General features: G+C 39.6%; 1 protein-coding gene across 2 annotated transcripts in view; it reads left to right on the forward strand.

Annotated features, from left to right (window-relative positions):
* robo1 (roundabout, axon guidance receptor, homolog 1 (Drosophila)) overlaps positions 1-26,066 on the forward strand; it is a 201,816-nt gene that overhangs the window by 61,064 nt on the left and 114,686 nt on the right. For both annotated transcript variants that reach the window (XM_030152720.1, XM_030152719.1), the window contains one exon: positions 7,551-7,877. In XM_030152720.1, the coding sequence (XP_030008580.1) occupies positions 7,551-7,877 (327 nt within the window). The remainder of the gene's footprint in view (positions 1-7,550; positions 7,878-26,066) is intronic.

Genomic DNA, 26,066 nt, shown 5'->3' on the forward strand with positions numbered 1-26,066 from the left:
ATATCTTTAAATATTTCTTCTGTTAATACGTCACTGACAGTGTAAATGAATTACCACATACACTTAGATCATAATCAATTGAAATATTTGTGATTTAGCAGTCCTTCTATAGGGAGTTTGCATCCATAGATAACCAACAAACCAAAAAATCAGATAAAACAAACATTGTCTTGTCTTTAACTGACTTATGAGGTGTTTCATGTGCATCAATATTCCTCTATTTTAAGTACAGACTGCTGTCTCCCTGAAGTGTCAGACCTGTTTTGGAAAGCCAGGAGCAGAAGTGGAAATACTGCTTCTATTGTCTTAGCTCCAAATGGGGGCCCCAGAGCAAGATGGGCCCCATGCTCCCAAAGGAGCAGACTCCTAGAGCTGTCTCACCCCCGGTCTGGTCTCCACTGCCAGGTTAGAGCTGAAGATTTGTTTCTCAGCTAATACAACAGGAGCTGAAGGTGGACTGGACTTCTGTTGGGTGTCTTTCTGATGAGTGACTGTGATTATGTGAAAGCTGTGAAGCTTATATTGATAATACATGACCCAGAGGAAGGATTTTACTGGAAATATCACACAGCTGATTAAAAAAAAAAAAGCTGATGTAATAAGTTTGGAGCAAGAAAAAGCCAATTATAAAGGGAATCTTTTTTCACTATTTGGTCAAAATGGACAAACTATGTAAAACCTGTTATTGATGTGATTTGAATATGTTGGTTATGTGAAAACATTTACATGATATACATTTCTGTTTTGGTTTGTGTGAACATACACACCTTAATGTGTCTTATCTTGTTGATGAAGAGGCGGAGCAAGCCTCTCCTCTCTCCCATTTTATATATTTGTTCTATATACTACTAAGAACTTGGATTAGCAACTCACTCTTTCTTTCACATTTGAGGTGTGGAAATTGAGTTGTACTGGAGAAGGGAGTTTTTTTATGATCTGCTTCTTCAAGTAAAAAAAAGCAGAAGAAAAAGCTGATTACAACTAGAACTAGCATAACCTTTAAATTGACTTAATACCTACATAAAGGAATAAATAAATTGTGATAACTTAGATCAAATTTGTATTAATTAATAAAACTGAGCATAAAAAAATTAAAATAGAAGCCACATTGTTATTTTTTGTGCCACAGTTTTGTATTGTGAAACCATATTCATCCATACCAGTAGTTTGTATAATGTCACATCAGCACCTATTAATCATCTGTCTCTATTTCAGAGATCACTTTTTCTTGACTTTCAATAAATTTACTCATGGTTGTGCCAGGTTAGTATTGCAGGCGGCAGTAATCATTTAACTTTAATATCAATAGAAGTGTTTTAGTAGTGTCATGTTATCATTCACATTATGATTCAGTAACAACAAACACAGAGAATCAAATGAACCACACATCTTAGTTGTTGTATTTGTCATTGCAGCGTTAGGTTGCAGTGTTGTGTATAAACTCAAGTCAGATCAGGTAGTGTCTTTCAGTTCTGTTTTGATTAAAAAAGCAAAATTTGGATGGAGTTACTATTTTTTGGAAACTGATATCAGTTCTCGAGTGCTGATTTAGTATCGGCATTGAAACCGTACCCCAGACTGTTTGGTAAATGGAGACAAAGAGATGAGGAAAGAAAGAGGCCATAAAGATATCCATCATCCCCCTCCTTCACCCCACCTTTGGGTCCCCATACACACTCAGTCACAGGGCTTTAATCCTGCCTCTTAGGAGTGTAAGTGATAGCCTTGTGTAACATTAAAAACAGGGCTGATCTGATGCAACTGGCAAACTCATTCATGCACTACATTCCAGGGTGGGATCCTGATGTTGAAACAGCGTAAGATTCAGTTTCACTTTCCTGTTAATGTCATCTGATCAGCAGGAGAACTGTACCAAGCCTTTTCTCTCTGTTTCCGTCTCTCCCTGTGTTTCTCCCTCTTATCTCTGCCCCTTCTCTCGGTTATCTTCTCTAATTCAACAGAAAAGGGTGCCTTTTCTTTAACTTCCAGTCATTTACTGGTCGGCCCCCGTCCTGAACAGGCGTGGCTCCAGTGTCCGCCTGGCTACCCCGAGGGACACGCCCTCTGCTCTTATCTCAGCCATAAATCCCTCTTAAGTCCCCTAATCACAGATTAATGGGGCTGTAGATAGGGAGTGCCCTACTGTGCTTGGCCTTCCTTATCACAAATCCATATTCCATATCTCTGCCGGTGCTCAACTGGACATCTGATACGATGTGGGATGATCTAGCTGTGGCTGCAAACACCTGACACTTCAGCAGGTGTTTTTATGGGATTCTGTGACCTTGAGGGTTTTATAGTGGGGAATTAAACTTTACCATAATTTTGCCCCTGTAATTGCATGCACAGTCAGCCTAGGATCGTTTGTTTTATGGTAAGAACCGGTCCAGATGACCCAGTATTGTGAAGTTGTTTAATCGTTCAAGGAAGTAGACACATTATCCTGTCTGCGTAGCTCATGGGACCACAGCGACAACAGATCTAAATTGCCTCACTGTCCTTCTCCCCAGTGGATTCTCTCTGTGGTAAAAGGCAGGTGTCTGGCTCTGTTCCTCCTCTTCACACTGTGCAAAGAGTGCAAGAAAGAAAACTGGGCACATTTGAAAATCACAGAACTTGAATTTATTATTGCAATCAGGCAGCGTTTAGTGCAGTTTCATAGCTGACTTTTTCATGTCTTTCCTCCTCTTTTGATTTTCCCTTTTTTTATATGGATTAATTTTGTGTGAAATGATTAGCAATAAAAATGCAGCATGGTTTATTTTGCCTATGGGGCTACATGAGCTTTTAATTGTGAAGGGCAAATGCGCTGTGTTTAAAGAATAACACTGCATGTGACGGAGCTGACCCAGTACTTTGTTGTTGTTTTTTTTGTCCTTAGGCTTCTCAGAGTCTTCTTTGTACTTACAGGGTCATCTCCTGTCTTTTCAGTGTGAATAGTTTCATTGATTGTTATCTCTGACTGCCTCAGTCTCAAGCATTTGGAGCACATGAGCAAAATACAATTTCACTTTTCTGAAGGTGATAGCGTCATTGTATAAACTGACTGTACATGTTCTCCATGCATTCTTACAATTACAGAAAGACAGAAATTGACTTTTACTGTAACCTTATTGCAGCTCTTGCCTTGGCATAGAGAGAGAGAGAGAGAGAGAGATAGATAGATAGATAGATAGATAGATAGATAGATAGATAGATAGATAGATAGATAGATAGATAGATAGATAGATAGATAGATAGATAGATAGATAGATAGATAGATAGATAGATAGATAAGGGTCCCCACTATAGTTACATTATAAGTAGCCATGTTTGCACTAAATATGCAATATGTGCTGCTTTTGTAACATGCTTACGTGAAGTATGTCCATGTCATGAAGTTGTCCATTTATAAGCTAATAGTAACTCATGTTGCACACAAATGCCATTAAGAGGAACAGAGGACAGCGATTGAGGAAGTTGGGTATAAAGATTTTCAATTGAATTATCATGGACGCAGACAACTATTGTTACCCTGGTTGGAAAACAGCAACAGAATTAGTTTAGCCTAAACCACCACCTTCTGACAACACCACAAGGAATAGGGAAAGTTGAATAATCAAACTTATTTAAGTTGATTAACCGAATCATTGTGATATTATTGTTAAAACGTGACCTCCACCCACACTACAATGATAATCATAGTAAAAAAACTCCTCCAACAGAAACACTTTTTGTGACTTAACGTATGCAGAAATAATGAAGTAAAACATCAACTGGCTTCCCACCTCAAATAAAAAATAGTCACTCTTAAAAAAATGTCTTATTGATCCTACTTATCAACTAATTGATTATTCGTGCACATCCTTATACGCTATGCAGCCTAGTTTGTTTGATCCAGTTCAGATGATATAAATGTACATAATTCATATTTTCTGTTTTATTTTTTACAGCTTCATATTCATTTCACAATTTTATGAAAATATGTATTAATATATATGACTTTTTTTTTTTTTACTTATCTACTGAATTATAGATTCACAGTGCCTCAACTCATGTTGCATGTTCAAAATCGCATCTAGCCCCAAGACACAGATGAATCAATATGAAGCTGGTAGCCACTATGTTAATATACAGTGTATGCCTGGAGATCTAGTGGACAGCTGAATGACCTTGGCTTCTTGGGAACCATCACAAATCTCATGATCATGCCCCGTCTATCAATGATTAGGGGAGAAGAGCCAAGATTGCAGTGCAGGCCAATATCCCTGAGGTCTTCATGAATACTTGAATGCATACAGATGTAGCTTGTGTGAGTATATGGGTCAGTGTCTGGGTCCGGGCCCTTGTGGTAGAAGGCCTGAAGCGGTTCACTTCAGTTGCTGGTTGTTGCCATTGGGTTCTTATGATTTTGTGTTCATTACTGTGATAGCTTTTAGCAGCAAGAGAAAAGTCACAGAGAATTGTTAGTTTTTTTTTAATTACCTCCACAGCAAGCAGAAGCCCCCTCAAGCATAGTTTAACTTTGTGTGAGAATAAAAAAAACAAAAAAAAAAACATAGAGACAACGCTTGGGCAAGTGAGAGGGTTAAGGGAAAAGGAGAATCTTGCCTCAGGCACCAATCGATCAGATCCTTGCAGTAGAAGTCCCAGCTTCCCTTTGGTGAGGCTGTGTATTGCATTAGCTCATCTCACATTCTCTGTCTGGAAGCGAAGAAGGGGGGAAAAGGGGGATAGAAAATAGGAGAGAGGGCGGTTGAAAGAAGCAGAGGAGAGGGAAGGGCAGCGCTTTGAAATAAAGGGAGGGTTAGACATCTCAAAATGAAGCGAGAAAGAGACGATGAGCAGCTCGGTTCAGTAGTGAAATGTGCGCCGCGTACTTCTCTTGTTTTAGATGAAATGTTATGAGTGTGTGAATGGAAAGAGTAAAGTCAGTTGTTGACATTTTCTAAAAGCGTGCACCTGTAAGGGAGGAGTGTGGGTAAGAGGGAGGGAGGGAGGTGGGGGCCTGGGTGTGTTTGTGGCATGCCAGTATAATCCTTTGCACCGCCTGTGTCTTTTTTCCCTGGTGAGGGGTAATGGAGCTGAAGTAACTGGGGTCACACAATGTGTCTGTAGGGATCAGCTCTGCAAAACATGTACAACACATTCACACATGCACACAATGGATTCAATCAGAGACCAGGAAAGAATAATAGAATTGTGTAACTGATACATGCTCGCACCTACACACGGCTCGAAACGCACTCACCCACTCAGGAATCTCACACAAAACACTTATTAGACTTCAGTGCTGAATATTTATTTACCAGCTTATTCTTACTCCCAGTAACAAAATACTGTAAACTACTATATACTGTATTTTCAATCTGACTCTTAATTATGGAGATCCGGTGTAATTATCCAGAGTAAACACCCACTGATCAAAGACAGTACTGCCTGTGTGGAGCTCCTCACAGTGGGCTGCTCCTGAATAGTTAATAGTTCTCCAAAAACCCCCCTCAACACTTCACACCAAGTCAAATTAGAGAGGAGCTATCAAAATCAAGAAGGCAACAGGGAAAGTAGATAGCAGCAGAGCTCTTCAAAGTTCTCTTTAATAAAACATATTAGCTTTTTCTGGCGGAGGGCGGCGGTAGTGGTGTAGTTGCTTGTGTGCGTTAGCTTGGCGAGGAATGTTAGCTCAGCTCTTTGCTTCAAGTGACCGCCTGACCAAAAGGCCGGGGCTCATTAACGTAGGTGTAGGTTCAGAAGCCTGTGACGGGTGCAGGTTACAAATGGGGGTTAATTAGCCTCGTAGTGGTTCAGACAGTCAGGAAGGACAGTGTATGTATCTTTTATTAACTGTATTCAGCTTCAGATGGCAGACTAATTCATTCCCACTACAGGCTTGACATATAGTTCTTTGGTATTCTTCGAGGGTTTCTGTCTGCCTCTCTCAAACGCTTTAATCTTCACAGATAGATTTTTTTTTCTTCATGACATTTCTAAAATATGGCTTACACCAAAAGAGTTTCATAATCACAAGAACTTCTAGATAAGACTAATGGTGTTTTTTTTTTTTTTTCTTTTTGTTGCAACATAAATCATCATCTGATTGACCTTCAGTTTAATTGCGCTAAATAGAAAACTGGATTTGCTACTGGATAAAAAGACTTGAATAAAGTACATTGCTCTAATTGTATCATTCCACTGTCCAAAGTAGAGGATTTCAGTTCATTATTTTTCAATCTGGAATGAAATGTTGTTTAAAAAAAAAAACAAAAAAACAAACTTTTGTGCATTATTGAATAAAAGCGAGGTCTAAAGGAGTAGCTTACATCATGTCTCATAGGAAAAGCCGTTATTTCTATTAGATTTGTCAAAAAAAACAACTGCTATAGGATACATAACCATATCCTCCAAGTTATTCACATAATGACTGTTGGATATATACATGTAAAAACATCCACAATAACATTATTCTGTCATAAACTTCAATGTAAGGAGGACTTTAAAGATTCATGATCATGATGTCCTTCATTGCGGTACTGAATTAATTATATTTCATTGACCGTATTATATAAATGCATTGAAGTGATTAATCTTTCCACAGAGCTGTCACTAATTATGCTGACTTTACCCAAAATATGTGGCGACTAGAAGAATATGCCTTCTCAGCACCAGATTTCTAAGGGGTAGGGGATGGGGGGTGGGCAGAGGGCACAGAAATGAGACAGTGTGGCAAGTTCACGGGATGCTGGGTAAATTAATTGCAGGCCTGTGCCTCCAATTAGACCCGACTGTCTTTAATTGGTGCTGAATGGGCTCCAAAGGCCTATGCTGGGAGATACGGTGAGTGAGGAAGACTCCCTCCTTTATTCGCTCAGAGAGGCACACACACACATCACAGTTGTGTGGTGATGCACAATGTGTTCTCCGGTCCATCCTTCAGGAATTAACAACAGGAAGCTAATTTGCATGAAAAGCAGGTTTGATAGCCACAGCTGACTAGTCGGAGAGCAATAGTAATGACCTGAGATAGCGAAGGGGTGTTACCCTGCGCTCGGCACTGCTGTTGGCGTTACCATTGGCTTCTCTCCTGCTTCTCCCCACGCCTGTCTTTTGTCACTAAACCCTACAGTTTATTTGAATGTTATCTTTTATCTCTTAATTTCCTTTTACCTTTAGGAGTCTCATTCTTGTGTGCTATTGCCTTTTTTCCCCTCTTTCCAGTTCTTTGATCTGAGAAATGACAGAATCACATAACCTTTGCTAAGCTTACGTAAAGAATGCTTGATTATAATTAAAGAGTGAAATATACTCAGACTTGGTTTATTCTGTCCTCACAATTTGCATACGTAGCACCTGTCTCTTATACTATAGAAAATTTATTTGGCTGCTGATGTGAACGTTATATTGTTTAAATGAGAAAAAGTGCATCAATTATAATATTCATCTGATGATTTTAAGTATGTCTAATGTGTCCCTAATCAAAAAAGGCAACGTGGATTTACATTATGAACAATAGTTAGTAGATAGAATGTGATATAAAAGCAATTATTGAGGTACCATGTTTTTTATTTCCTAAGGATCCCGTCTGCGTCAAGAGGACACCCCACCTCGGATTGTGGAGCACCCGTCTGACCTGATCGTATCCAAAGGGGAGCCCGCCACTCTGAACTGTAAGGCAGAGGGGCGGCCGGTCCCGACAGTGGAGTGGTATAAGGATGGGGAGCGGGTGGAAACTGACCGGGACAATCCCCGTTCCCAGCGCATGCTACTGCCCAGCGGATCCCTGTTCTTCCTACGCATCGTCCATGGACGACGGAGCAAACCCGACGAAGGTTCTTATGTATGTGTTGCCCGTAACTACCTGGGAGAGGCAGTGAGTCACAACGCATCCCTGGAAGTTGCCAGTAAGTGAAGCATGTGTTTGGTTTCTTCTTGTTTCTCCTTCAGCCTTTAGGGTGTGTGTGAATGGAAGAGTTTGAGTTTAAATGTAGGTGAATATAGAGGGCTCTAGTTTCCTCCAGTGTTTCTGTCCTCAATGTGCTCATTGAGTTGAATAATCTCTCAGGAGATGGGCAGGATGTGTTTGGCCCATGGGCCTGAGGAGCCATGGGGGAGAAGTGGCCTGATCATTCCGGGGTGAGTGCTCTTCTAAAGGGCCCTTGGTAGGTGGTCAGTAACCACAATGGGAACAAAGCCCTTTCTGTTTTGGCCCCGTTTCTGCTTTATGTCAAAGAGATAGATATGAGGTTTTATATTAAAGGGAATGAAAGCGTTGTATCTCTGTTAAGACATTCTTTAATGAAGAGCTTTCTCAGTATCAAAGATTTACTTTTATTGTCCCTCACACTCAGACTACAAGAGGCTAGCTTTGATGTAAAGTGGAATCAAGCATCTCAAGGGTCTGGAAGCCAGTCAGGGGTTAAATTAGCAGCTACCAGCAACCAGTAGGTGTGCAGAGGAGAGAGAGAAAATAAGCCATTTTAGTCTTTTGTAAGAGATGACCTGTGTTGACAAATTTGTTCCCATGATTCTTTAAAGGCTGCTTTTGCTGGTGAGGTCAGCTCTTTGGATATATTATCTCCAGCTCTCTTGACTGGATGAGAGTGAAGGCTAAGGAGCAGAGCTCAGATATCATCCACTCCTCTGGCATGCCCAGAGGCTGTCACCAACCCGCTCACTGTAATCTAATCAAGATGGGGAAAGAAAGAATGGAGTGTGTGTGTGTGTGTGTGTGTGTTGGTGAAGGTGCACTATGGGGGATTGCAGGGTTAGGCCTGGGCTTCTGGCTTCTCCAGGGGTAATGGTCTGGGTTTGAGGCGTTAGTCAGATAGAGAAGTGTTATTTGCTGTTACATGTGTTATTGGAAACTGTGTACAAAAGCGACACAGCTCTGCATCTGAAGCATCACAGAAGTTTTTATAGCTCCTTGATCACACAGTGGGTTTTTTATGGTGTTATTGCATGAGCTCTTGCTTTGAATTTAAGGTGGAGGATTCCCTTTAGATGTAGAAATGTGGAGCGCGGCGTTGATATATCCTGTAATGTAATGCAGCCACACTTGGCAATACACATGAATGTTTGAAATCTGATGTCAACTTAATTTCACGAACCCAAATATATACATGTAGGATATAGACGCACATGACACACACAAGTACCTAATACAATTTTCCATAGGTTATACGGCTAAAAATATTATTCCCTATGATATACAGTGTTTATTTCAAGGGTGGGTTTTTCAAGTAGAAAAAATAAGACTTGGCAGGACTGAGAGCAGCCGAGTACAGAGTGCCTTTGGATCAGTCTCAACTTTGGGGCTGCTTATTCTGTAAAAGGTTCAAACAGACCCATAATGACAAGCCACTGTGCTCCAACCCTCTCTCTCCTTCTCGCTTAGTTGGTGTCTCTCACTCCGCTCTTTGCAGCTCATACTTAACTACATATAATTATGTTGTCGGAGCAACCAGCATGGAACCCTGCCAAAGAAAAAAAAAAAAGACGTATTGGAGAAAAAGCAGAGAAACACAGATTTCTTCATTTAAACCAAAGGATAAAGACACTACAAGCCATAAATCTGACTCAAGATGGCACGAAAGAAAGTTTTAAAAATATTCTTTGTTGTTAAATGTACTATATGTCAAACTTTTATGTTTATGAGTTAAACGTTGTAGACAGGTTGTTTTACTTAGACCTATAGAAAGATGAGAGTTCAACCAAGCTTTTAATTTCCACTGAGACTGCAAAAAAAGGAAGTTATGCTTTTAATTGTGTTTATTTTGCCTTACTCCCCCCCTTTAACATTTTCACTTTTAAAGGCTAAAAACACAAGTTTCTTTTGGAGATGTTATTCTAAGAGCTTGGCTTTTACAGTTTCCCTTACTCACCAGCAATTGTTAACATAATCCACGTTTCAACAAGTCCTGTTTTGCTAGGCTATGAGGGCTAACCCAGTTTGTTTGGTTTATCATTAACCACATGTACAGTACAGCCCACAATCTCACTATCGCAGCCTCTTAACCCAAAGCCTGAGCTAATGCATTTACCATGAATCCTGTTTGCCTTGTGTATTCAAACAAGCTTAAGATATGGTTCTTTTCCTCTTATGTCATTATTTTCTTTGTATCAGAGGTGGAGATGTCAAATAATGAATTTCCTTTGTGCTCAATGACCACTAGTTGATGAAAAACTAAGTGGATGAAGAGGAAGTATTTCAGATATGCCCTTTGTGTTTCTGTAAACCACAGGTGTCAAACATGTGGCCCGGGGGCCAAATCAGGCCTGCCAAAGGGTCCAGTCCAACCCTTGGGATGAATTTGTGAAATGCAAAAATTACACTAAGACATTAACAATCCTTTTAGTTCAGGTTCCGCTTTCAGACAAATTCAATCTGAAGTGGGCGGGACCAGTAAAATACTATCATAATGACATATAAATAATGACAACTCCAAATTTTTCTGTTTGTAAATGTAAATATTTTCATGTATTTACACTAAAACAAAGTATAATTTTGCAAAAAAAATGTAAATAACCTGAACAAATATGAACAACCTGAAATGTCTCAAGATAAGTACAATTTACAAGATTAAAGTACAAGATTCTGTCTGTTATGAAATGTTTTGTGTATTTGGTGATCCACTGTGATCTGCACATTGTAATGTACATGTGTAAATGATATACTGAGACAGAATATTGTTAAAATTACACTTATTTTTTTCAGTTTGTTCATGTTATTCTCATTGTTTGAAAGGAGAGTTTGTAGATGCAAACCTTTACATAATGTAAATTTACTTTTTTTGCTCTGAAACACAGAGAAAAGTTTGGAGTTTACATTATTTATATATTATTATGTTATATTGTTATATATGTCATATTATTTTACTGGCTTGGCCTCTTCAGATCAAATTTAGCTGAATGTGGCCCCTGAACTAAAATGAGTTTGACACCCCTGCTTTAAACCGTCCATGTAAAGATGCCATTTACAGTACATTCTCAGCTGAGACCAAACGGACCAGACAGAAGTGCTAACAATTGCAAAGCGTTGAATCACTGTATATGTGCACTACTTTCTACGCTGTTATATGTCACAGTGGTTTTGTTTTTCCCAGAGCTCAGCATGTGGCCCTCAGAGGCTCTATGAATAGCTTGTTTCCCCTTTCCTGGATGCAGAGATAGTAAAGTGAGGTAATGGACGGCACACTGCTCCACTTGAGCAGGCGATAACCTCAGGGCCTGCTGTCTAGTGGCCTGGCTGACTGCACAGCACCAACCGCACAGAGCTGGCTGCTGGCCCCACGTCCGCACACAGGCAGGGTTTACATTTTACAGCCACTAACAACAGAAGCAAAGGGATGTTTACTTGAATTTGGTCCACTGCATATAACTTCATTCAGCCAAGTTTATCTCAGAATCTCATTGATCTTGTTGCTTCTGTGAAATATCTGTCACCGCATGCAGCCAGCTGGCTCCGCCGACTATCCGAGCAGTGTGGGGGGAAGGTCAGGGCGTCGGATGTGTGGAAGGAGGCAGGGTTCATCCTGACAGATTTGGGGCCATGCCTCCAGGTCATCTGCAGAGCGGAGGACAGTTGGCTGGCATGCGCCACTCGAAAGGCAGCATGGCCACCTCCCACTGATCTGCCTGTCTCTCATGCAGGAAATCCCTTGTACCACATCTGTTGGCTCTAAAGGATTCAGGGTCTTTATATTGTCCCTGTCTCCTCCCAAACTAAAGCCCTTGTCTTGACACATAACATCTGAGTTTACTATAGTTCAGATTTCTTTCTTTCCTTTCCTCACTCATGTCTGCTCTTTATGTTTTATTCTGTCTGTTCTTTTAATTCTGTAAAGCTAGCCCAAAAATCAGAACAGACACAATGAATGAGAGGGTTTTTGGCCACATGGTAGCAGAATAATTAGTCATTTGTCATGGTGTTTGGTTTGATCAGCTTATATAAGAGTATTTACATATGTAGCTGGTGTCTGTTACAATTTTAACACCCAAAATTAGTATGTATATTCAGTTTTTCTCACATTTGTACATTTATAAATCTGCGAAAAAAACACAAAATATTAAATTTCCCCACATTTTTTTTAAACTTTTTTTTTTTTTTTTTTTTTGCTGTGTGGTGGTTCTGTTAAGTTGATTAATGAAACACTATACTGTCTGTCTCATTGTAATCTCCTTTTCTACAACAAAAATTAAAAAGCTAAAACGAGGACATGAGTTGAAGAGAAAGAAAAAGTGAGTGAGAGGTGAAAAGAAAGAAAACAAAAGCAAAATGAGAGAGCAGAATAAGGGAAAAATCAGGACAGCCAAAGCCCAGCAGAAGCAGCAGTAAGTGTGCTGGCAGGCTGCCAGGGGACTGGAAGCAGAGTGTGTTACAGCTCTGTGGCAGTTATTTGTCTCAGGGAGGTTCAGAGCAAATTGGTGCAAACGGCACAGCCAGGGTCTGCTTCATGAGTCAACATGCAGCTGAGGCATAGGCTCCCACACCACGGACTCGCCTTGGCCTTCGCTCTGGTCTGTTTTATGTTGGAATGCAGACTCTCGCTTCCACAGTCTCAAAGCTCAGCATTGTGTACAACAGTGTGTGTGAACTCTAACATGAAAAGTTCTGCATGCTCACTGCTGGCTTTTACTCAATTTCCTGTGTATTCTTGGGATGAATTATGTTTTCTGTCGTATTTATCTTGTCCTGTGCAGTTGTTGGGTGTGTGCTGATGTTTGAGGCTATTTCAATGCAATGCTGTTAATCTTAAAATTACAGTAAATGGGTAACAACTGGCTACTGTCTAATTACATTTCCCGCGGCACACAACCATCAGCTCAGTCCTTGGGAATCCTCTGTAGGGAAGATGGTTCAAAACATGCATTTCAATTAGTCCTTTATTAATCCATATATGCAGTGAGAGGTTTCTTATCATGCATGTTGTGTGTGTGGTCTGTTGAACCAAGCATATTTAGCACTTCGGGGTATTTGCATAAATCAATGCAGTTCATGTAATTAAACCTGCAGATTCCATTTGGTCGATACTTTAATGCCATTGTAAATATACAATTTCTATGATACACAACAAGGTCAGAATTTCAAAAATGTGTGAGGGCCTTGTTAGCATGCTGCAGTGTGAGTGATCTAGATGTACACCTTAGAACTGGGACTGTGTCGACTAAATATGCATAAGATCTATTCTGGCAGATATCGGCTGACATAATTGACCCAAAATGCAGCTGTCACTTCATGCAGTGACAGCAGCCCAGCATGAAGGGGGAAAAAAAAAACATGCTCACGTCTCTTTCACACATGTAAAAATGTGTCAAATGTCAAACTGATTTGGGGATTTTTTTTTTTTTTTGGGCATGGTTTTTCAAAAGCAAAACCTCGCCCACACATCCCTCCCCCACCAAAGCTAATACTGCTGGCTAGATGAGAGGCCAAGTGTTGAAAACGCTCACTATGGGAAAGAGAGCAGCGTAACAGTGGATAAGAGCCAGAGCATGGAAGCAGGGCAGCATTTTAACAGAGGTTTATGCGTTTTGTGTTGTCTTACAGGGAGCACTGGCATCAGGCCTAAAGAGAATTCCAGCAGACTAAGAGCAAATAGTCATTTGGTTCATCTAAAAAAATGAATCTTTCAATAGAAAAAATAAGATTAGCTGAGGGAAATTGTATCTTGTAAGGAGAATATTTTATTGTGTGTGTGTTTCTGTGTATCTATTGGATTCCATCAAACTGTCAACATGTGTACACTGGTCTAGTGAACAATTTCTAACAGAATGTTGTGTGAAGGAGTCTGTACATGAGCTGAAAGGACAGATGTACGGCTGTGGGTAAAGGAGCCTGCCCAAAATCCCATCAATCACTCCATGGTCTATCCGTCTCTGACAACCTACTAGACCAGGAAAGACAGGGAAGATGTCCCTTCTGTCTGTTTATCCCAGAAAAGAAACGATGAGGATAAAGGTTGACACCATTTGCAATTTTTGGGAAAGTCTTAAAGTGTGGAAAGTTAATGTGGGATTAACTGCATTATCAAGTCCAGACAGTGGAAGAAAGGGCCCCTTGAAATAGTTCTATAAAATACTTCTTCACTAGGCAGGGCCCTGTTAGCCCCTTAAGTGTGATAGATATTCGACTGTTTGGTGTGTTGTGTGCAGAAAATAGAGTGTGACATACATTAGATGAGCTACCATGGCTGTTTCACTGACATCCCCTTGCTTTTTGCCTTTTGCTTCTCTGCTCAGGGTGCACTCATGTAGGAAATGGCTTGTCTCTGTTAACAAGGAAGGGAATGTTGACTTATGGAGCCCACTTTAAGCACTTTCCTCTGTTTCAGGAGAGGTTTTTTTGAACATCTATATACGATGACATTTCCCAGATACTCTTAAAAAGTAGAGCTACTGCACAGCTTTCTGTCTCTTTGTCCAGACACCTCCCTGAAACTCTCATGCGTCAGTGTTTTTTTCTTTTTTTCTCTGGTCGCCACAGTGACTGCTTATTCATCTCAATGTAATCCTTGCCTCTGGGTGTAGCAGAGAACAGGATCATGGGTAGAACTGGTGAAGGGTCGCAGGATAGTGAAGTATGATATTAACATTATGAAGTGGTAGTCAAGGGAAGATAAGATCAAATATGCAAGCTCTTGAATTTAGTGGTCAGGAGGCTCTGATAACACACTTCCTTTCCACTTAAACAAAATCTATGTTGCATGTTTCAGTGTGCTTCTTCGTATCAATGTGCTACTGCTTTTGTTTGAGCTGCGTCTCTGGGCCCGCTCCACATGTGATAAATGCTCTCGGTGGTAAGCTGTGTGTCAGTGCCTGTGAGAACTAGATGAATGTATGCTGCTGACTCTAATCTGCACTTCTTCTGCAGAGACCTGGGTATTACTCTTGTTGTGAGGTGTAATCTCCTCCCGGTCTGAGCCTCTCCTGCGGCCACAGAGTCCATTTCTATGTGTGTTTATGTCTCTGAGGTGTGTGTGTGTGCATGTGTCTATCCTGCATTCTGGTGTCTGGTCATATGACGAGGCGTTCTGCTCTGTGGCCAGGCTCTGGTTATTAAACCTAGGTTAAGCCCTCACTTGAAACCTTCTATCATGCTCCTCGATCCGAGACGATGGAGTTAGGGAGGATTAAGGGGTTTGGAGACTGGAACTTCAGGGATTTTCAGCCAACATTTTGGCAAAGTTAGAAAAATGTTCTCAAGGGGCACGCTCAGTGCACTTAAGGTGAGACTGCATGAACCTTGTGATGCCCCTTTTCCCTCCTTGTCTTCACTGTTTCCTATCAGGAGACCAGTTCACCATGTGTCAATACTTTTTCAGCTGCCTTCTTAAAGCTGCAGTGTTGCATAGTTTTTTAACGTCACTAGGCAAAAAAAAATCCATACATACCTATCAGCATATTGCAATTCAAGTGGTCTGAGAGGACATGAGACTTCTGCATTAAATCTTGTGTTTTCAGGCTGTAGAAAATGTACCCTGTGACGCAGATTTAGGTTGAGAGGCATTTCCAGATAAGTAGAGGGGTTAAATACATGACAGACAACTGTAATTACAATCAGATTCTGTCAAATGTGACCAGGATGAGATTCTACCACTCTACTTAGTGTTTCGACAAGGAAAATGGTTTCACTTCTCTGTAAATGCATTGCTGTATTTATTATTTAATGTTTTGATTTGGACCAAAAGGTGAGAGCTGTAGAAGGAAGGATTGTAGTTTCAAATTCTGGTGTTTTTTTCCCCTTTTTTTGTATTGTTCTGCAGCTTTAATTCTCAGCTGAATGCTCACATCTAACTGTGAACCCATGGGAAGACTAAAGCAAGTGTGAAAAACAAGACTGGTGAATTGCTATCCATTTACTTAACAAGGCTTGCACTGAAATATAGATGAGTGTCATCTGCTTTTGCAATAGAGCAGAACTTGACTGATGTCATTTATTGGGTTATTGCAGGTATGTTTACAAAAGCACATACTGTACATGTTTTCCATTATCAATAAATGTAAACCCTAATGTGAAAAATAGGCTTTTTAAATTCAAATGATATACAGTCACAAAAAAATTCTTAGACCATCAAGTCATCAACAACAATGGTTATGCAATCAAATACTAACTCCTGTGTGTATCGTGATGAAAACAGACAGAAAAGAAAACATGGAATGCCTAAAAGCACTGTTTTTGTCACTACAATGCCATAGCTATTGATGTGACTTAAGTGATTTTGGTTATTATCAAGAAAACCATGGAAAATGGCTAGATATCAGCTCTGAAATTAAACTGTTATGAGCTATTTTTGTTGTTATCATTATATTTGTCCAAGTAAATGTACTTTTAGTTGTACAAGACATTAAAATGAACAAGAAATGGAAGAAAATAAGGGGTAGTCTAATATTTTTTTCTGCAACTGTATATTTGGGTACCACTTTATGAAGGTATTCATTAACTAGTCATTTATTACATATATATATATATATATGTATATATATATATATATATGTATGTGTATATATATATATATATATATATATATATATGTATGTATGTGTATATATATATATATATATATATGTGTGTGTGTGTAGAGAGAGAGAGAGAGAGAGAGAGAGAGAGATGAGATATAGCTCTATTTGTGTTTTTAATGCTTTACTCTGCATGACCATGTTCTACAATTACTAAATCATTAATTAACCATTTTCTTGCAATATTCTCCTAATTACTGCTTGTTTTTATTTGCTAGAGAAATGGTACTTAAATAACAATCTTTATGTACTTTGCATATGGAGCTTATTAGGCGATAAAACCTAAGACTATAAATATTGTACAATAGCTACTTATCCTCAATAAGCAACAATTAGGATTCATTTAATGACCCAATAGTTGTACAATGTGGTCATGCAGAGTAAGGCTTTAATAAGTGCTTTATGATGACTAATTAAGAGACAGTTTGCTTCTATACAACAAGTTATTGATTTTTATCCCTCCCTTAGCGTTGACATTAGCCCTAAAACAACATAGTGTGTCAAATCTACATCAACAGTACTTACTGAGTTGTGTGATCTGCCACTGAAATGGAAACTTGCTAAAATGCATCTCCAAAGTGTTGATTTGTTGAGAGACAGAGTTTTAGTTGTCTGACAGTAGCCATGGGCAGGCGGGCTGACTCTGCTCAGTTTCAGCAGAGTGATAACTCTAGAAACAGTTTCTTCGCCACACTTGAGTGCAGTACAGTATCAGCCATTATCTGATATATCTTCCCTTCCAACATGTTATCTCCTTTTTTTTTTTTTTACTCCTTCTGTCTTTTTTTCCTGTTTCTCCCTATTTTTCCATCAGTTTCTCCCCCTGCTTTTCTCGGTCTCCTGTGAAATTGAGGCAATGGAGACAAAGTGTGTTTCTAAGATCTTTGTGAGGAGAAAGCATGAGGAGAAGAAAAAAAAAAAGACTTCTGAAATTTTATCGGAGTTGTAGCATGTTGCTTTGCCTGGAGCGTGACAGGCAGGATGAGCTGGTGAGGTAAGCAGCCGACCCAAACACTGATAATGATCTGCCTTGTGCTATCTGACTACAAATGAATTGCAGTCTACTTGCTGCTGACTGTGGATAGTCGCTGCCCTGCCATCAGTCAACGACAATGACAAATAGGAGATACATGATGGCATTCAGTTGTCATCTAATAGTCCTTGGTTGCTCTGGTAGCTAATCTGATCATTAAAGCAACAATTGGAAGAAAATGAGTTTCTCCTTGTTATGTCAGGGTTGCACAAGTGGTCCAGAAATAGGTATGAGTGAGACTTGCTGCTCATTATCAGTGTAGTTCTTATGTAAGCTTTCTGTTATCTTGACCTTTTCATAATGCCAACAGTTCCGGATATTCAGCATACTAGGTATACTTTACAAATGGGATTGACTCCATTACTGCAGTAATATTATACTAATGACCAAAACCGTAAAAACAATGAATAAACAGGAAACACAACAGTCTAGCACTGAGCTGAGTGTGAACTACAGGAGAACCAGAGGGAGACTCGCTCCTTTTATTAATTAAATGAGCTCCCCTGAAAACATATCTGACATTTTGGGGGTTTCTAAAACATTAACAGTATAATATTTTTTTTTACATGCATTTCAATTTTGCATCATCATTATGTAAAATTGGGATATAAGTTATGTATGAGGATGATTCCTTACTAATAGATTTAGTAATGATACTGGCTTAGTCATATACTTAATCATAAGAATAATGCATAATGCATGTATGTGTTATCTGCTATTTTCATCACGTATACAGAAATTCAAGAAATGAACACAAAAGAACATTGCATGACAAGGGATTTTTCGTTTTTCTTGTAAGAAACAGCAGATACAACATTCATTAAGGAATATCATGTCAATAACAGCATTAAAATGTACTACACTTCTTACAGAAATAAACAACGCCTCTGCCTCTTAACGCCTCTGTGGTGCTGATAGATGCAGAGCAGGCAGCTGCTTTTCATGTTTTCATATTCTTGTACTTTCCTACTAATAGGAATATTCATAAATAAGAGCTAAATGCAGTGTTTCATACAGGATGAACCTACTTTTTCTGACCACAAGAAAAGTGAGAAAAATAAGAGCTTCCCCAAAAGCAATGGTGTTGTTCACACACTGCACTGAACATGAATTAAAGTAGGTCATAGCTGAATTTGATTTTTCTAAACACCTGTCCCAATTTCTTAAGATGTTGTTTACGCACCTCAGGCTTAACTACACATGCAGCGAACATAATCATCCTCAGTGAAGTGTATGTAAACATGCGCAATAGTCTAATTAGGGCCATAAGGAGAACAGCAGCTTGAGTGCATGATGAATAGAACAGATACACCCTCACCTCTTCATTGTGTCTGTGTGACCTTTCTAAACTGGGTGTGGCAAGGACACAAAAGGATCTCCGTGTAACCATATACTGCAAAGAGTTAGATAAAAGACAGACAGGGGGACGTCATGTGTAAAAGGAGAAAAGTAGAGAGGATCCATTGAAAATCCAAACAGTAGTCAGTGTTGCTGTGGGTAAGTTTGGAATAGCTGACATGTGACTCAGTAAAGCCTGGTATTATATGACCATAGTGCTGCTGTTAGGCTTGGGGGTGACATTTCTATTCTCCTCTCCAGACCTCTCTTCCTTTGCCTTACGCTGGTATCAGATTCTAATCTGTCAGTGGTGCCTCAGCTTCATTTAGGCCAATGGCTCACATTTGATGGATGAGATAAAAAGCCCTTCAGTGACCACGCGGGATATAGCTAGTCCTTTTCCCAGAGATCTTCACTTCCCTAAAAATAGCTTAGGATTTGACACTCACCTGTGCTGCTTTTCAACACTTGTTTAACCAGTATCACTTTCCTTGTACCTCTAGTGGAGTGTCACCAACTACATATTCCAGCTCACTCATAACAGGCACTGTAGGCACTTTCTTAGGGCTTTAGAATCTAACCACTATTTGGAGGCCAGATCCCGCTTTGCTTTCCCTGCAGATAATCACGGTGTGGTAGCAGATGATCTCAGGGCCTGGCCTTTGCGTCCGCTCTCGTTTTTCTCTGCCAATGGGATTAGTAGAGAGTGCCGACTCTGCAGGTGGAGCCGTAAGTTAATTTACCCCACTGTTTGGAGCTATAATAGCTTATTGATTGCCTGACAGAGATGCAAGAAGCAGCATGGAAGGGCACAGAGAGGGGAGAGAATAAGTTAATCATCGCTCAGTGTGTTGCCAGGATTTAATCACATTACCCAAGGTTCACCACTGCCATGTAAATTCACTTCCAACCTCAGAGGACTTGGATGGACCACTCTGAGACAGTGGGGACCATGCTGATTTTGCGGAACCTTTCCTCAGCTGTGGCCTGGTCTCCGTCGACCTGGTACTCCCTGCCCAGCTCTCGCAGCTCTCCTGTGGGATGCAGGCTCCGTGCCCAGGGGCCCAGCTTAATTCATGTTAAGCTGTTGGGTTAATTTTAGCCGTGCTACCCAGTGGTGACCTCCATCTGCTATAGTTCTGCTCAGATTGTCTGAAAAACGTCAGCGTTGCTTTCATGAATCAGACCATAACTCCCAGACAGCTGGCAGGACCATCACTCACTTCTTCCACTACTCTTTCCCAGGCTGAAGTGTTCTTATGCGGTGTGTATATGTGTGTACAGTATGGGCAGGAAAGTCTGTGTGTGTGTGTTTCGTAGAGGAACTCTGGCCCATTAGCACTGCCATATACACATTTTCACTACAGCTGGTTACCTGGAAAATGCACATGCTGCTTTTATTTGACTGGTGGCTGCCAGCAATGATTGAAAGAACACTCCCATATTTTTACAGCTCCAAATGAAGCTGGCATTAGTACACTTTACATCAACATTGACTATGTTTATAAGGATAAAATATTCCATTTCCTGCCCTTATTCTGAAAAATGAGCTAATTACTACTTAATTTTCCAGTAATTATTGTGTTTAAATACTGCTGTACTAGGATGCCAGAGCACGTCTTTTATCAAGTCACAATATAGAAAGCTGCTGCTAATAGTCATTTTTGGAATTAAAATACAAAAACGCAAAATCCACATTTCCACAGGTGGTCTTGTTTGACTGTGCAAATGTAAAAAAAAAAAAAAAAAAAAAAAAAGGTTGGTTAGTGCATGTCCAAAACTCTGCTGATATCCTAGTCTTTCAGAACATTAAAAAGTAGGAATGTATGTATGTATCTTTATTTAGGCGGGACAGTGCACATTAATGAACACATTTATCAATTCCATTTCAGGATAAACATGTAAATATGCCGGAGTTAGTGTCAGTGCTAATTTTCATCTGCAGTCCCCACCAAGGTAATAATAGTTTGGGATTTTTCATTATAGTTTAGTTTTATTTAGTTTTTGCTTTTTTTTGTTTCTACTTCAGTTAGTTTTAATTAGTTTTTAGAGCAGGTTTGCTAGTTTTTGTTTTTGTCTAAATGCTTGGTTGTGGTTTAGTTTTAGTTTTGTTATATCTTCTATCTTTCTAACCTGTCATATTCAAAGTAAATCCCAGACAGGATTCTGCTGCTTTCTCCTAACTTTAGTTTCCATGTTGCCAGGTAGAGTGGGGACGAAAAGCCGACTCTAAATGACAGGTGACGACAAGTGACGGACAGTCAAGTGCTGTATGGTGTTGCCAGCTAAATTTGCTCAAGCAAAATAAATTGATTTTATATTAATCCGGCATTGACAAAGACAAAAACGAAGGGAATTTTATCCATCATTTTTATACATTTTAGTCAGTTTTGTAAGCATACAATACAGTTCAGTTAGTGTTTTTTCTTTTAATTATAGTTGTATTTATTTCAGTTAATGAATTCTAGTTTTCATCATTTCGTTAGTTTTCATCAATGGTAATACTTTTGGTCCCCACTTAATAAATAAGTAACAGTGATCCGTGCAACAGAAAGCAATACAGTGGAATAAGTGCAGTACAGAGCAAGACAGTGTAATACATAACAAAACAGTACAGTTCAATACACCACAATACAGTACAAAACGACATTTGTTTTTCCTTATGACCACAAATAAAGACATATATTCACCTGTGCATCTCGTCCTTGTTGGCTTTCACACAGAGCTGACCACAAGACAGGCACAATGTCACAAACTACAGTAAAAACTCTTAATGAGCTGTCTACACCTATGCAGTAATGCTTCTAATCAGAGGAATCACAGAATAAGGCCTAATATTTGTATGAACATAGTGACTATAGCAGTGCCCATGTGTTTTTTTTGGGTTTGTTTTTTTTTTGCTGCATACTCAACCAAAGCCAAAATCAGCTGCCTCCCATACTTACACTCAAGATTCTGCATGGTATTAAATTAGCTAATGTTTACACAGAAAGCAGCAAAACTTAGCTACAGTCAGACTCCAGCGCTTTAACGTCTCCTATCAATCTGTCTGCAATCAAATACTCCAGCTAACCGAACGTAAAACAATGGCACAGAGAGGACAAGAGGGCAAGGAGTGAAACAATGTAAACACAAGAGACTGAAATGTTGACCTTGCACCCCATCACACACAAACACTCTGTCATTGACCTGATGGTTGAATTCTTATCTGGCAGCAGCAGGAGGAACGTCTGGCAAAAGTGTCCACCTCTACTCAAGGTCTCACTTGGAGGAGGAGGTGCAGCAGCATTAAGATCAACCAAAAAACCTTGATGTGCTTAAAACAATTGCCTGGAATCATGTGCTTTGAGATCAAGTGCACAGAAGGAGAGATATGAAGGAACAACAAAGACAGGGATAAATAGCTGAAGGAAAAAAAAAATAGCCGTCAAGCTGCCATTAAGCAGGGGATGAGAGAGTAGAAGGAGGTGGCTCCAGTTGGATGGAGAGATTCTCTTGGCTCGTGAGGGGAAGATAAGAGGACAGGTGGCGTTCTGTTCTCTCAAAGATCTCCGACAGCTGGCAGCTAGTTTGCTATAAGCGCGTTGCCACAGAATGTATGTGTGCGTGTCCCTGAGTGTGCGCATATGCATATTTGTTTGACATTGGTTTGTGGGTATATGTGTGTTTATAGCTGCATGTACCTCCATTTGATGGTTGTCAGAGCGAGTGCCAGATGAAGTCAGCCTCAACTCTTATACCTGTGCTTTGTAAATAAAAGATGATTTGTCCCTCTTGTGTTTTGTACTTATTGGCAGACTCAACACATTTGACCATTTTATGCCAGCTTTTTTCTCCTAGACTGCTTTTGGCTGCATCTCACAATAATAATCTGAAACAGCTCAGTGGAGTAACTCTTGTTATGACTTTAAAACGTAAGATTTAAGGTGTGGTTCAGTCTCTTGTTAATATTTCTGTCCAGATTTGTCAAGTACAGTCACGGAAAAAATTATTAGACCATCAGAAGTCATCAAAAACAAGAAAAGCACTCAGAGAGCGCAGACCTCCGCCAAGACAGATATCCCCCCCCCCCCCCCCCAATCACCACCTAAATTTAATCATTTCTTCCTTGTGCCAGTATCAACATTTCCTGAAAATTTCATGAAAATCCGTCCATAACTTTTTTAGTTATCTTCCTAACAAACAAACACACATGCACGCACTCACGCACACAGAGAAAAGTGTTGTTGTAACCATTGTTACCTCCTGGTGGAGGTAACAATGGTTATGCAATCAAGTACTAACTCCTGTGTGTATCATGTGACTAAAACAGACAGAAAAGAAATTATGGAATGCCTAAAAGCACTGTTTTTGGCAGTACAGTGCCATAGCTATTGATGTAAGAACTGAAGTGATTTTGGTTATTGTCAAGAAAACATGGAAAATGTATAGATATCAGCTCTGAAATTAAATTTTTATGAGCTATTTTTGTTGTTATCATTATATTTGTCCAAACAAATGTACCTTTAGTTGTAACAGGCATTAAAATGAACAAGAAATGGAAGAAAACAAGGGGTGGTCTAATAATTTTTTCCACGACTGAAGGTATAGCAGTTTTTTTCCCTAACTAATGGTAGAACTCAGGGGTGTCAAACAAATGGCCCGTGGTCCAAAGCTGGCTCGTCAAAGGGTCCAATCCAGCCCATGGGATGAATTTGCAAAGTGCATGAATTATATTATTAATAGTCAAGGATGTGGAACTCATTTTAGTTCAAGGGCCACATTTAAGTAATAACCTATAAATGATGACATCTCCAAACTTTCTTCTTTGTTTAATGTGAAAAAAGTAAAATTATACTATAGGTGAAATGAAACGTGAGTAACCGGAACAAATATGAACCTGAATGTCTTAAGAAAATATGTGCAGTTTGAGCGATATAATGTGTGAACTGAATGTTTTGTGCATTTGTAGATCCACTCTAATCTGTAAGTTCTGTAAATTAATAAACTGAGGTGGAATATTGTTGAAAATGCAGTTATTTATTTTTTAAAGAAGTTTCAGGTTGTACATGGTTGTTCAGGAGTTTACTTTTTTCCCACTAAAACAAAGAGAAAATTAAGATAATTATCACTTATTATGTGTATTCTTTTACTCGTTCGGCTCACTTGAGATCACATTAAGCTGTATTGTGGCCCCTGAATTAAAATGAGTTTGATACCCCTGGTATATATATTGTAGCCTAGCTAGGTTTCTGTGGGTCTTTTAAAGGTTCAAATCTGATAATCTACACCATAAAAAGTCACCACAATTGTTCTGTGTGGTTGACATCGAGAGCATGACTGTCAGTAACACAATAAGATGTGAAATAGGCCTTAAATTTCATTCACAATTACCTTAAAATGTCTTAAATTTAACTGGATGAAACCTGCAGAAACCCTCGTTGGTGTGAAAGTCTTATCTCTTTGTTTGTGTTTCTCATAAACTTGACTTCACGACCAGTGAACACTCCACCGTGAAAAGCAGATGCCAGGATAACAAATGAGTCCAAACAGAAGGACCTTAAAATGGCTCTTTTCTGGCCTGGCTGTATGCAATGTTCATGTACTCTGGTTAGTTTAGACTCCTTTACTGTGTTGGCTTTGGGCTCGTTCCACATACAGCCCCATGTTTGATCGGGTGGTGTAGTGGCAGCCACAAAGAAGAGCTCGTGTCATCTCAGTGGCAGACAGCCTTTTGTTTGCAGAGAAGAAAAAAGAGATGGTACTAAATGGGCCAGAGGCGGTTATTTGCTGTTGGCAAACACACACTGTCCTCATTGGTGAAGTACTCAGTTGCCGTTGCGGCCTGACAGCTGGCTTTCATCCTTGGGCGCTTCAAAGTTCTTTGTCCACAATGCAAGTTGCTCTTAAATGTAATTCATACTTAAACTCTTCATGACATCGGACTCGGGTTGGGGCATCATAAAGATTCCCCTCTAGCGCTGCTTTTGCTCAATACAATTGAAATCCATTTCCTAGACCATTATTGATTGATGTCAACAGTTGTGTCCTCTTTTATTCTCTATGTTCCACCAATGGTCTCTTTGAAGTTGCTGTCATTCCTCTCTGTATTCTACCCTCAAAGAGCAGTTGGCCTGCACCTGATCCATTGATGTTTCACACCGCAGAGGTCACCTTGACTTGGTGCTGGGGAACTTTTTCACATGCAAAAGTAAATCAAAAGAAATAACTTGCCTCTCCACCATCCATTTACCTTTCTCCCACTATATCAGTTCTTATCTTTCTTAATTAGAAGCTATACCTTCCGCTAAGTATGAATCAGGGTGATGGGAGTGAATTTCTGATCTAATCAACTGTTAAAGTAGCGGCATAATGGCGACGCTATAATGAATGACCCTTCAAGACCATAATTACACTTACCTTCAGTCCACTGCACTCACATATTTCATCATTTATATACATTGACTGTTGTGACTGTTGTGTATTAGCGTATTCTCTCAAATGTGCTCCTCATTAGGCAGTTATTTAGATCAGAGCTCTTTGTAATTAACTATTATTGAGACAATTCTGCAGATCAGTTATTTCTAATTGCTCGGGGCGTTGTGTACACATGCCTGCCTCTTAATGTTAATTGTTTGTTAAATGGAAGGGCTTTTTTTATATAGATTTCACAACATCATGAAGACCTATAGTGTGAGTCCTTCCTCTTACTGGCAATGCTGAAACTGAAAAACAGCAGCTATGATTTATGCTGGCAAAGATGAAAGCACGGCTGCAAGATCAAATTTGCCACACGCTATTTCGACTGTGTTGTGGAGTCAGACACTTTTTCAGTTTTTTAGGTTCAGTTTGCTACCAAAGGAATTTCTACTGCAGTGCTTTCAACTTTGAATTGTATCAGAAAATATGGCTTTCTTTCATTCCACACAAGATTCCGTCTTTTCCCCCTGAGGCTAAGCCACATAAAGCTAGCTTTGTCCTCCAGAAATGCACACATTATTATAGCTGTCCTCATATAACTATAAATATATTCATTTTGAACATCAACTGTTATTCGTCTAGACCATAAAGTTGTAGGGAGTCCAGTATTTCACTTAGGCATGTAGGGTAGAGGGAAATGTCATATTTACTTTTGCGTGCAGAACAGTAAGTATAAGTTATAATAAGCTACTGTCTGTATATTAAATGACTTTGTGATGTCAGTCATATGGTATTGTCGTCTTTA

The sequence above is a fragment of the Sphaeramia orbicularis genome, chromosome 13, assembly GCF_902148855.1.
Source record: "Sphaeramia orbicularis chromosome 13, fSphaOr1.1, whole genome shotgun sequence".
Classification (NCBI taxonomy): domain Eukaryota; kingdom Metazoa; phylum Chordata; class Actinopteri; order Kurtiformes; family Apogonidae; genus Sphaeramia; species Sphaeramia orbicularis.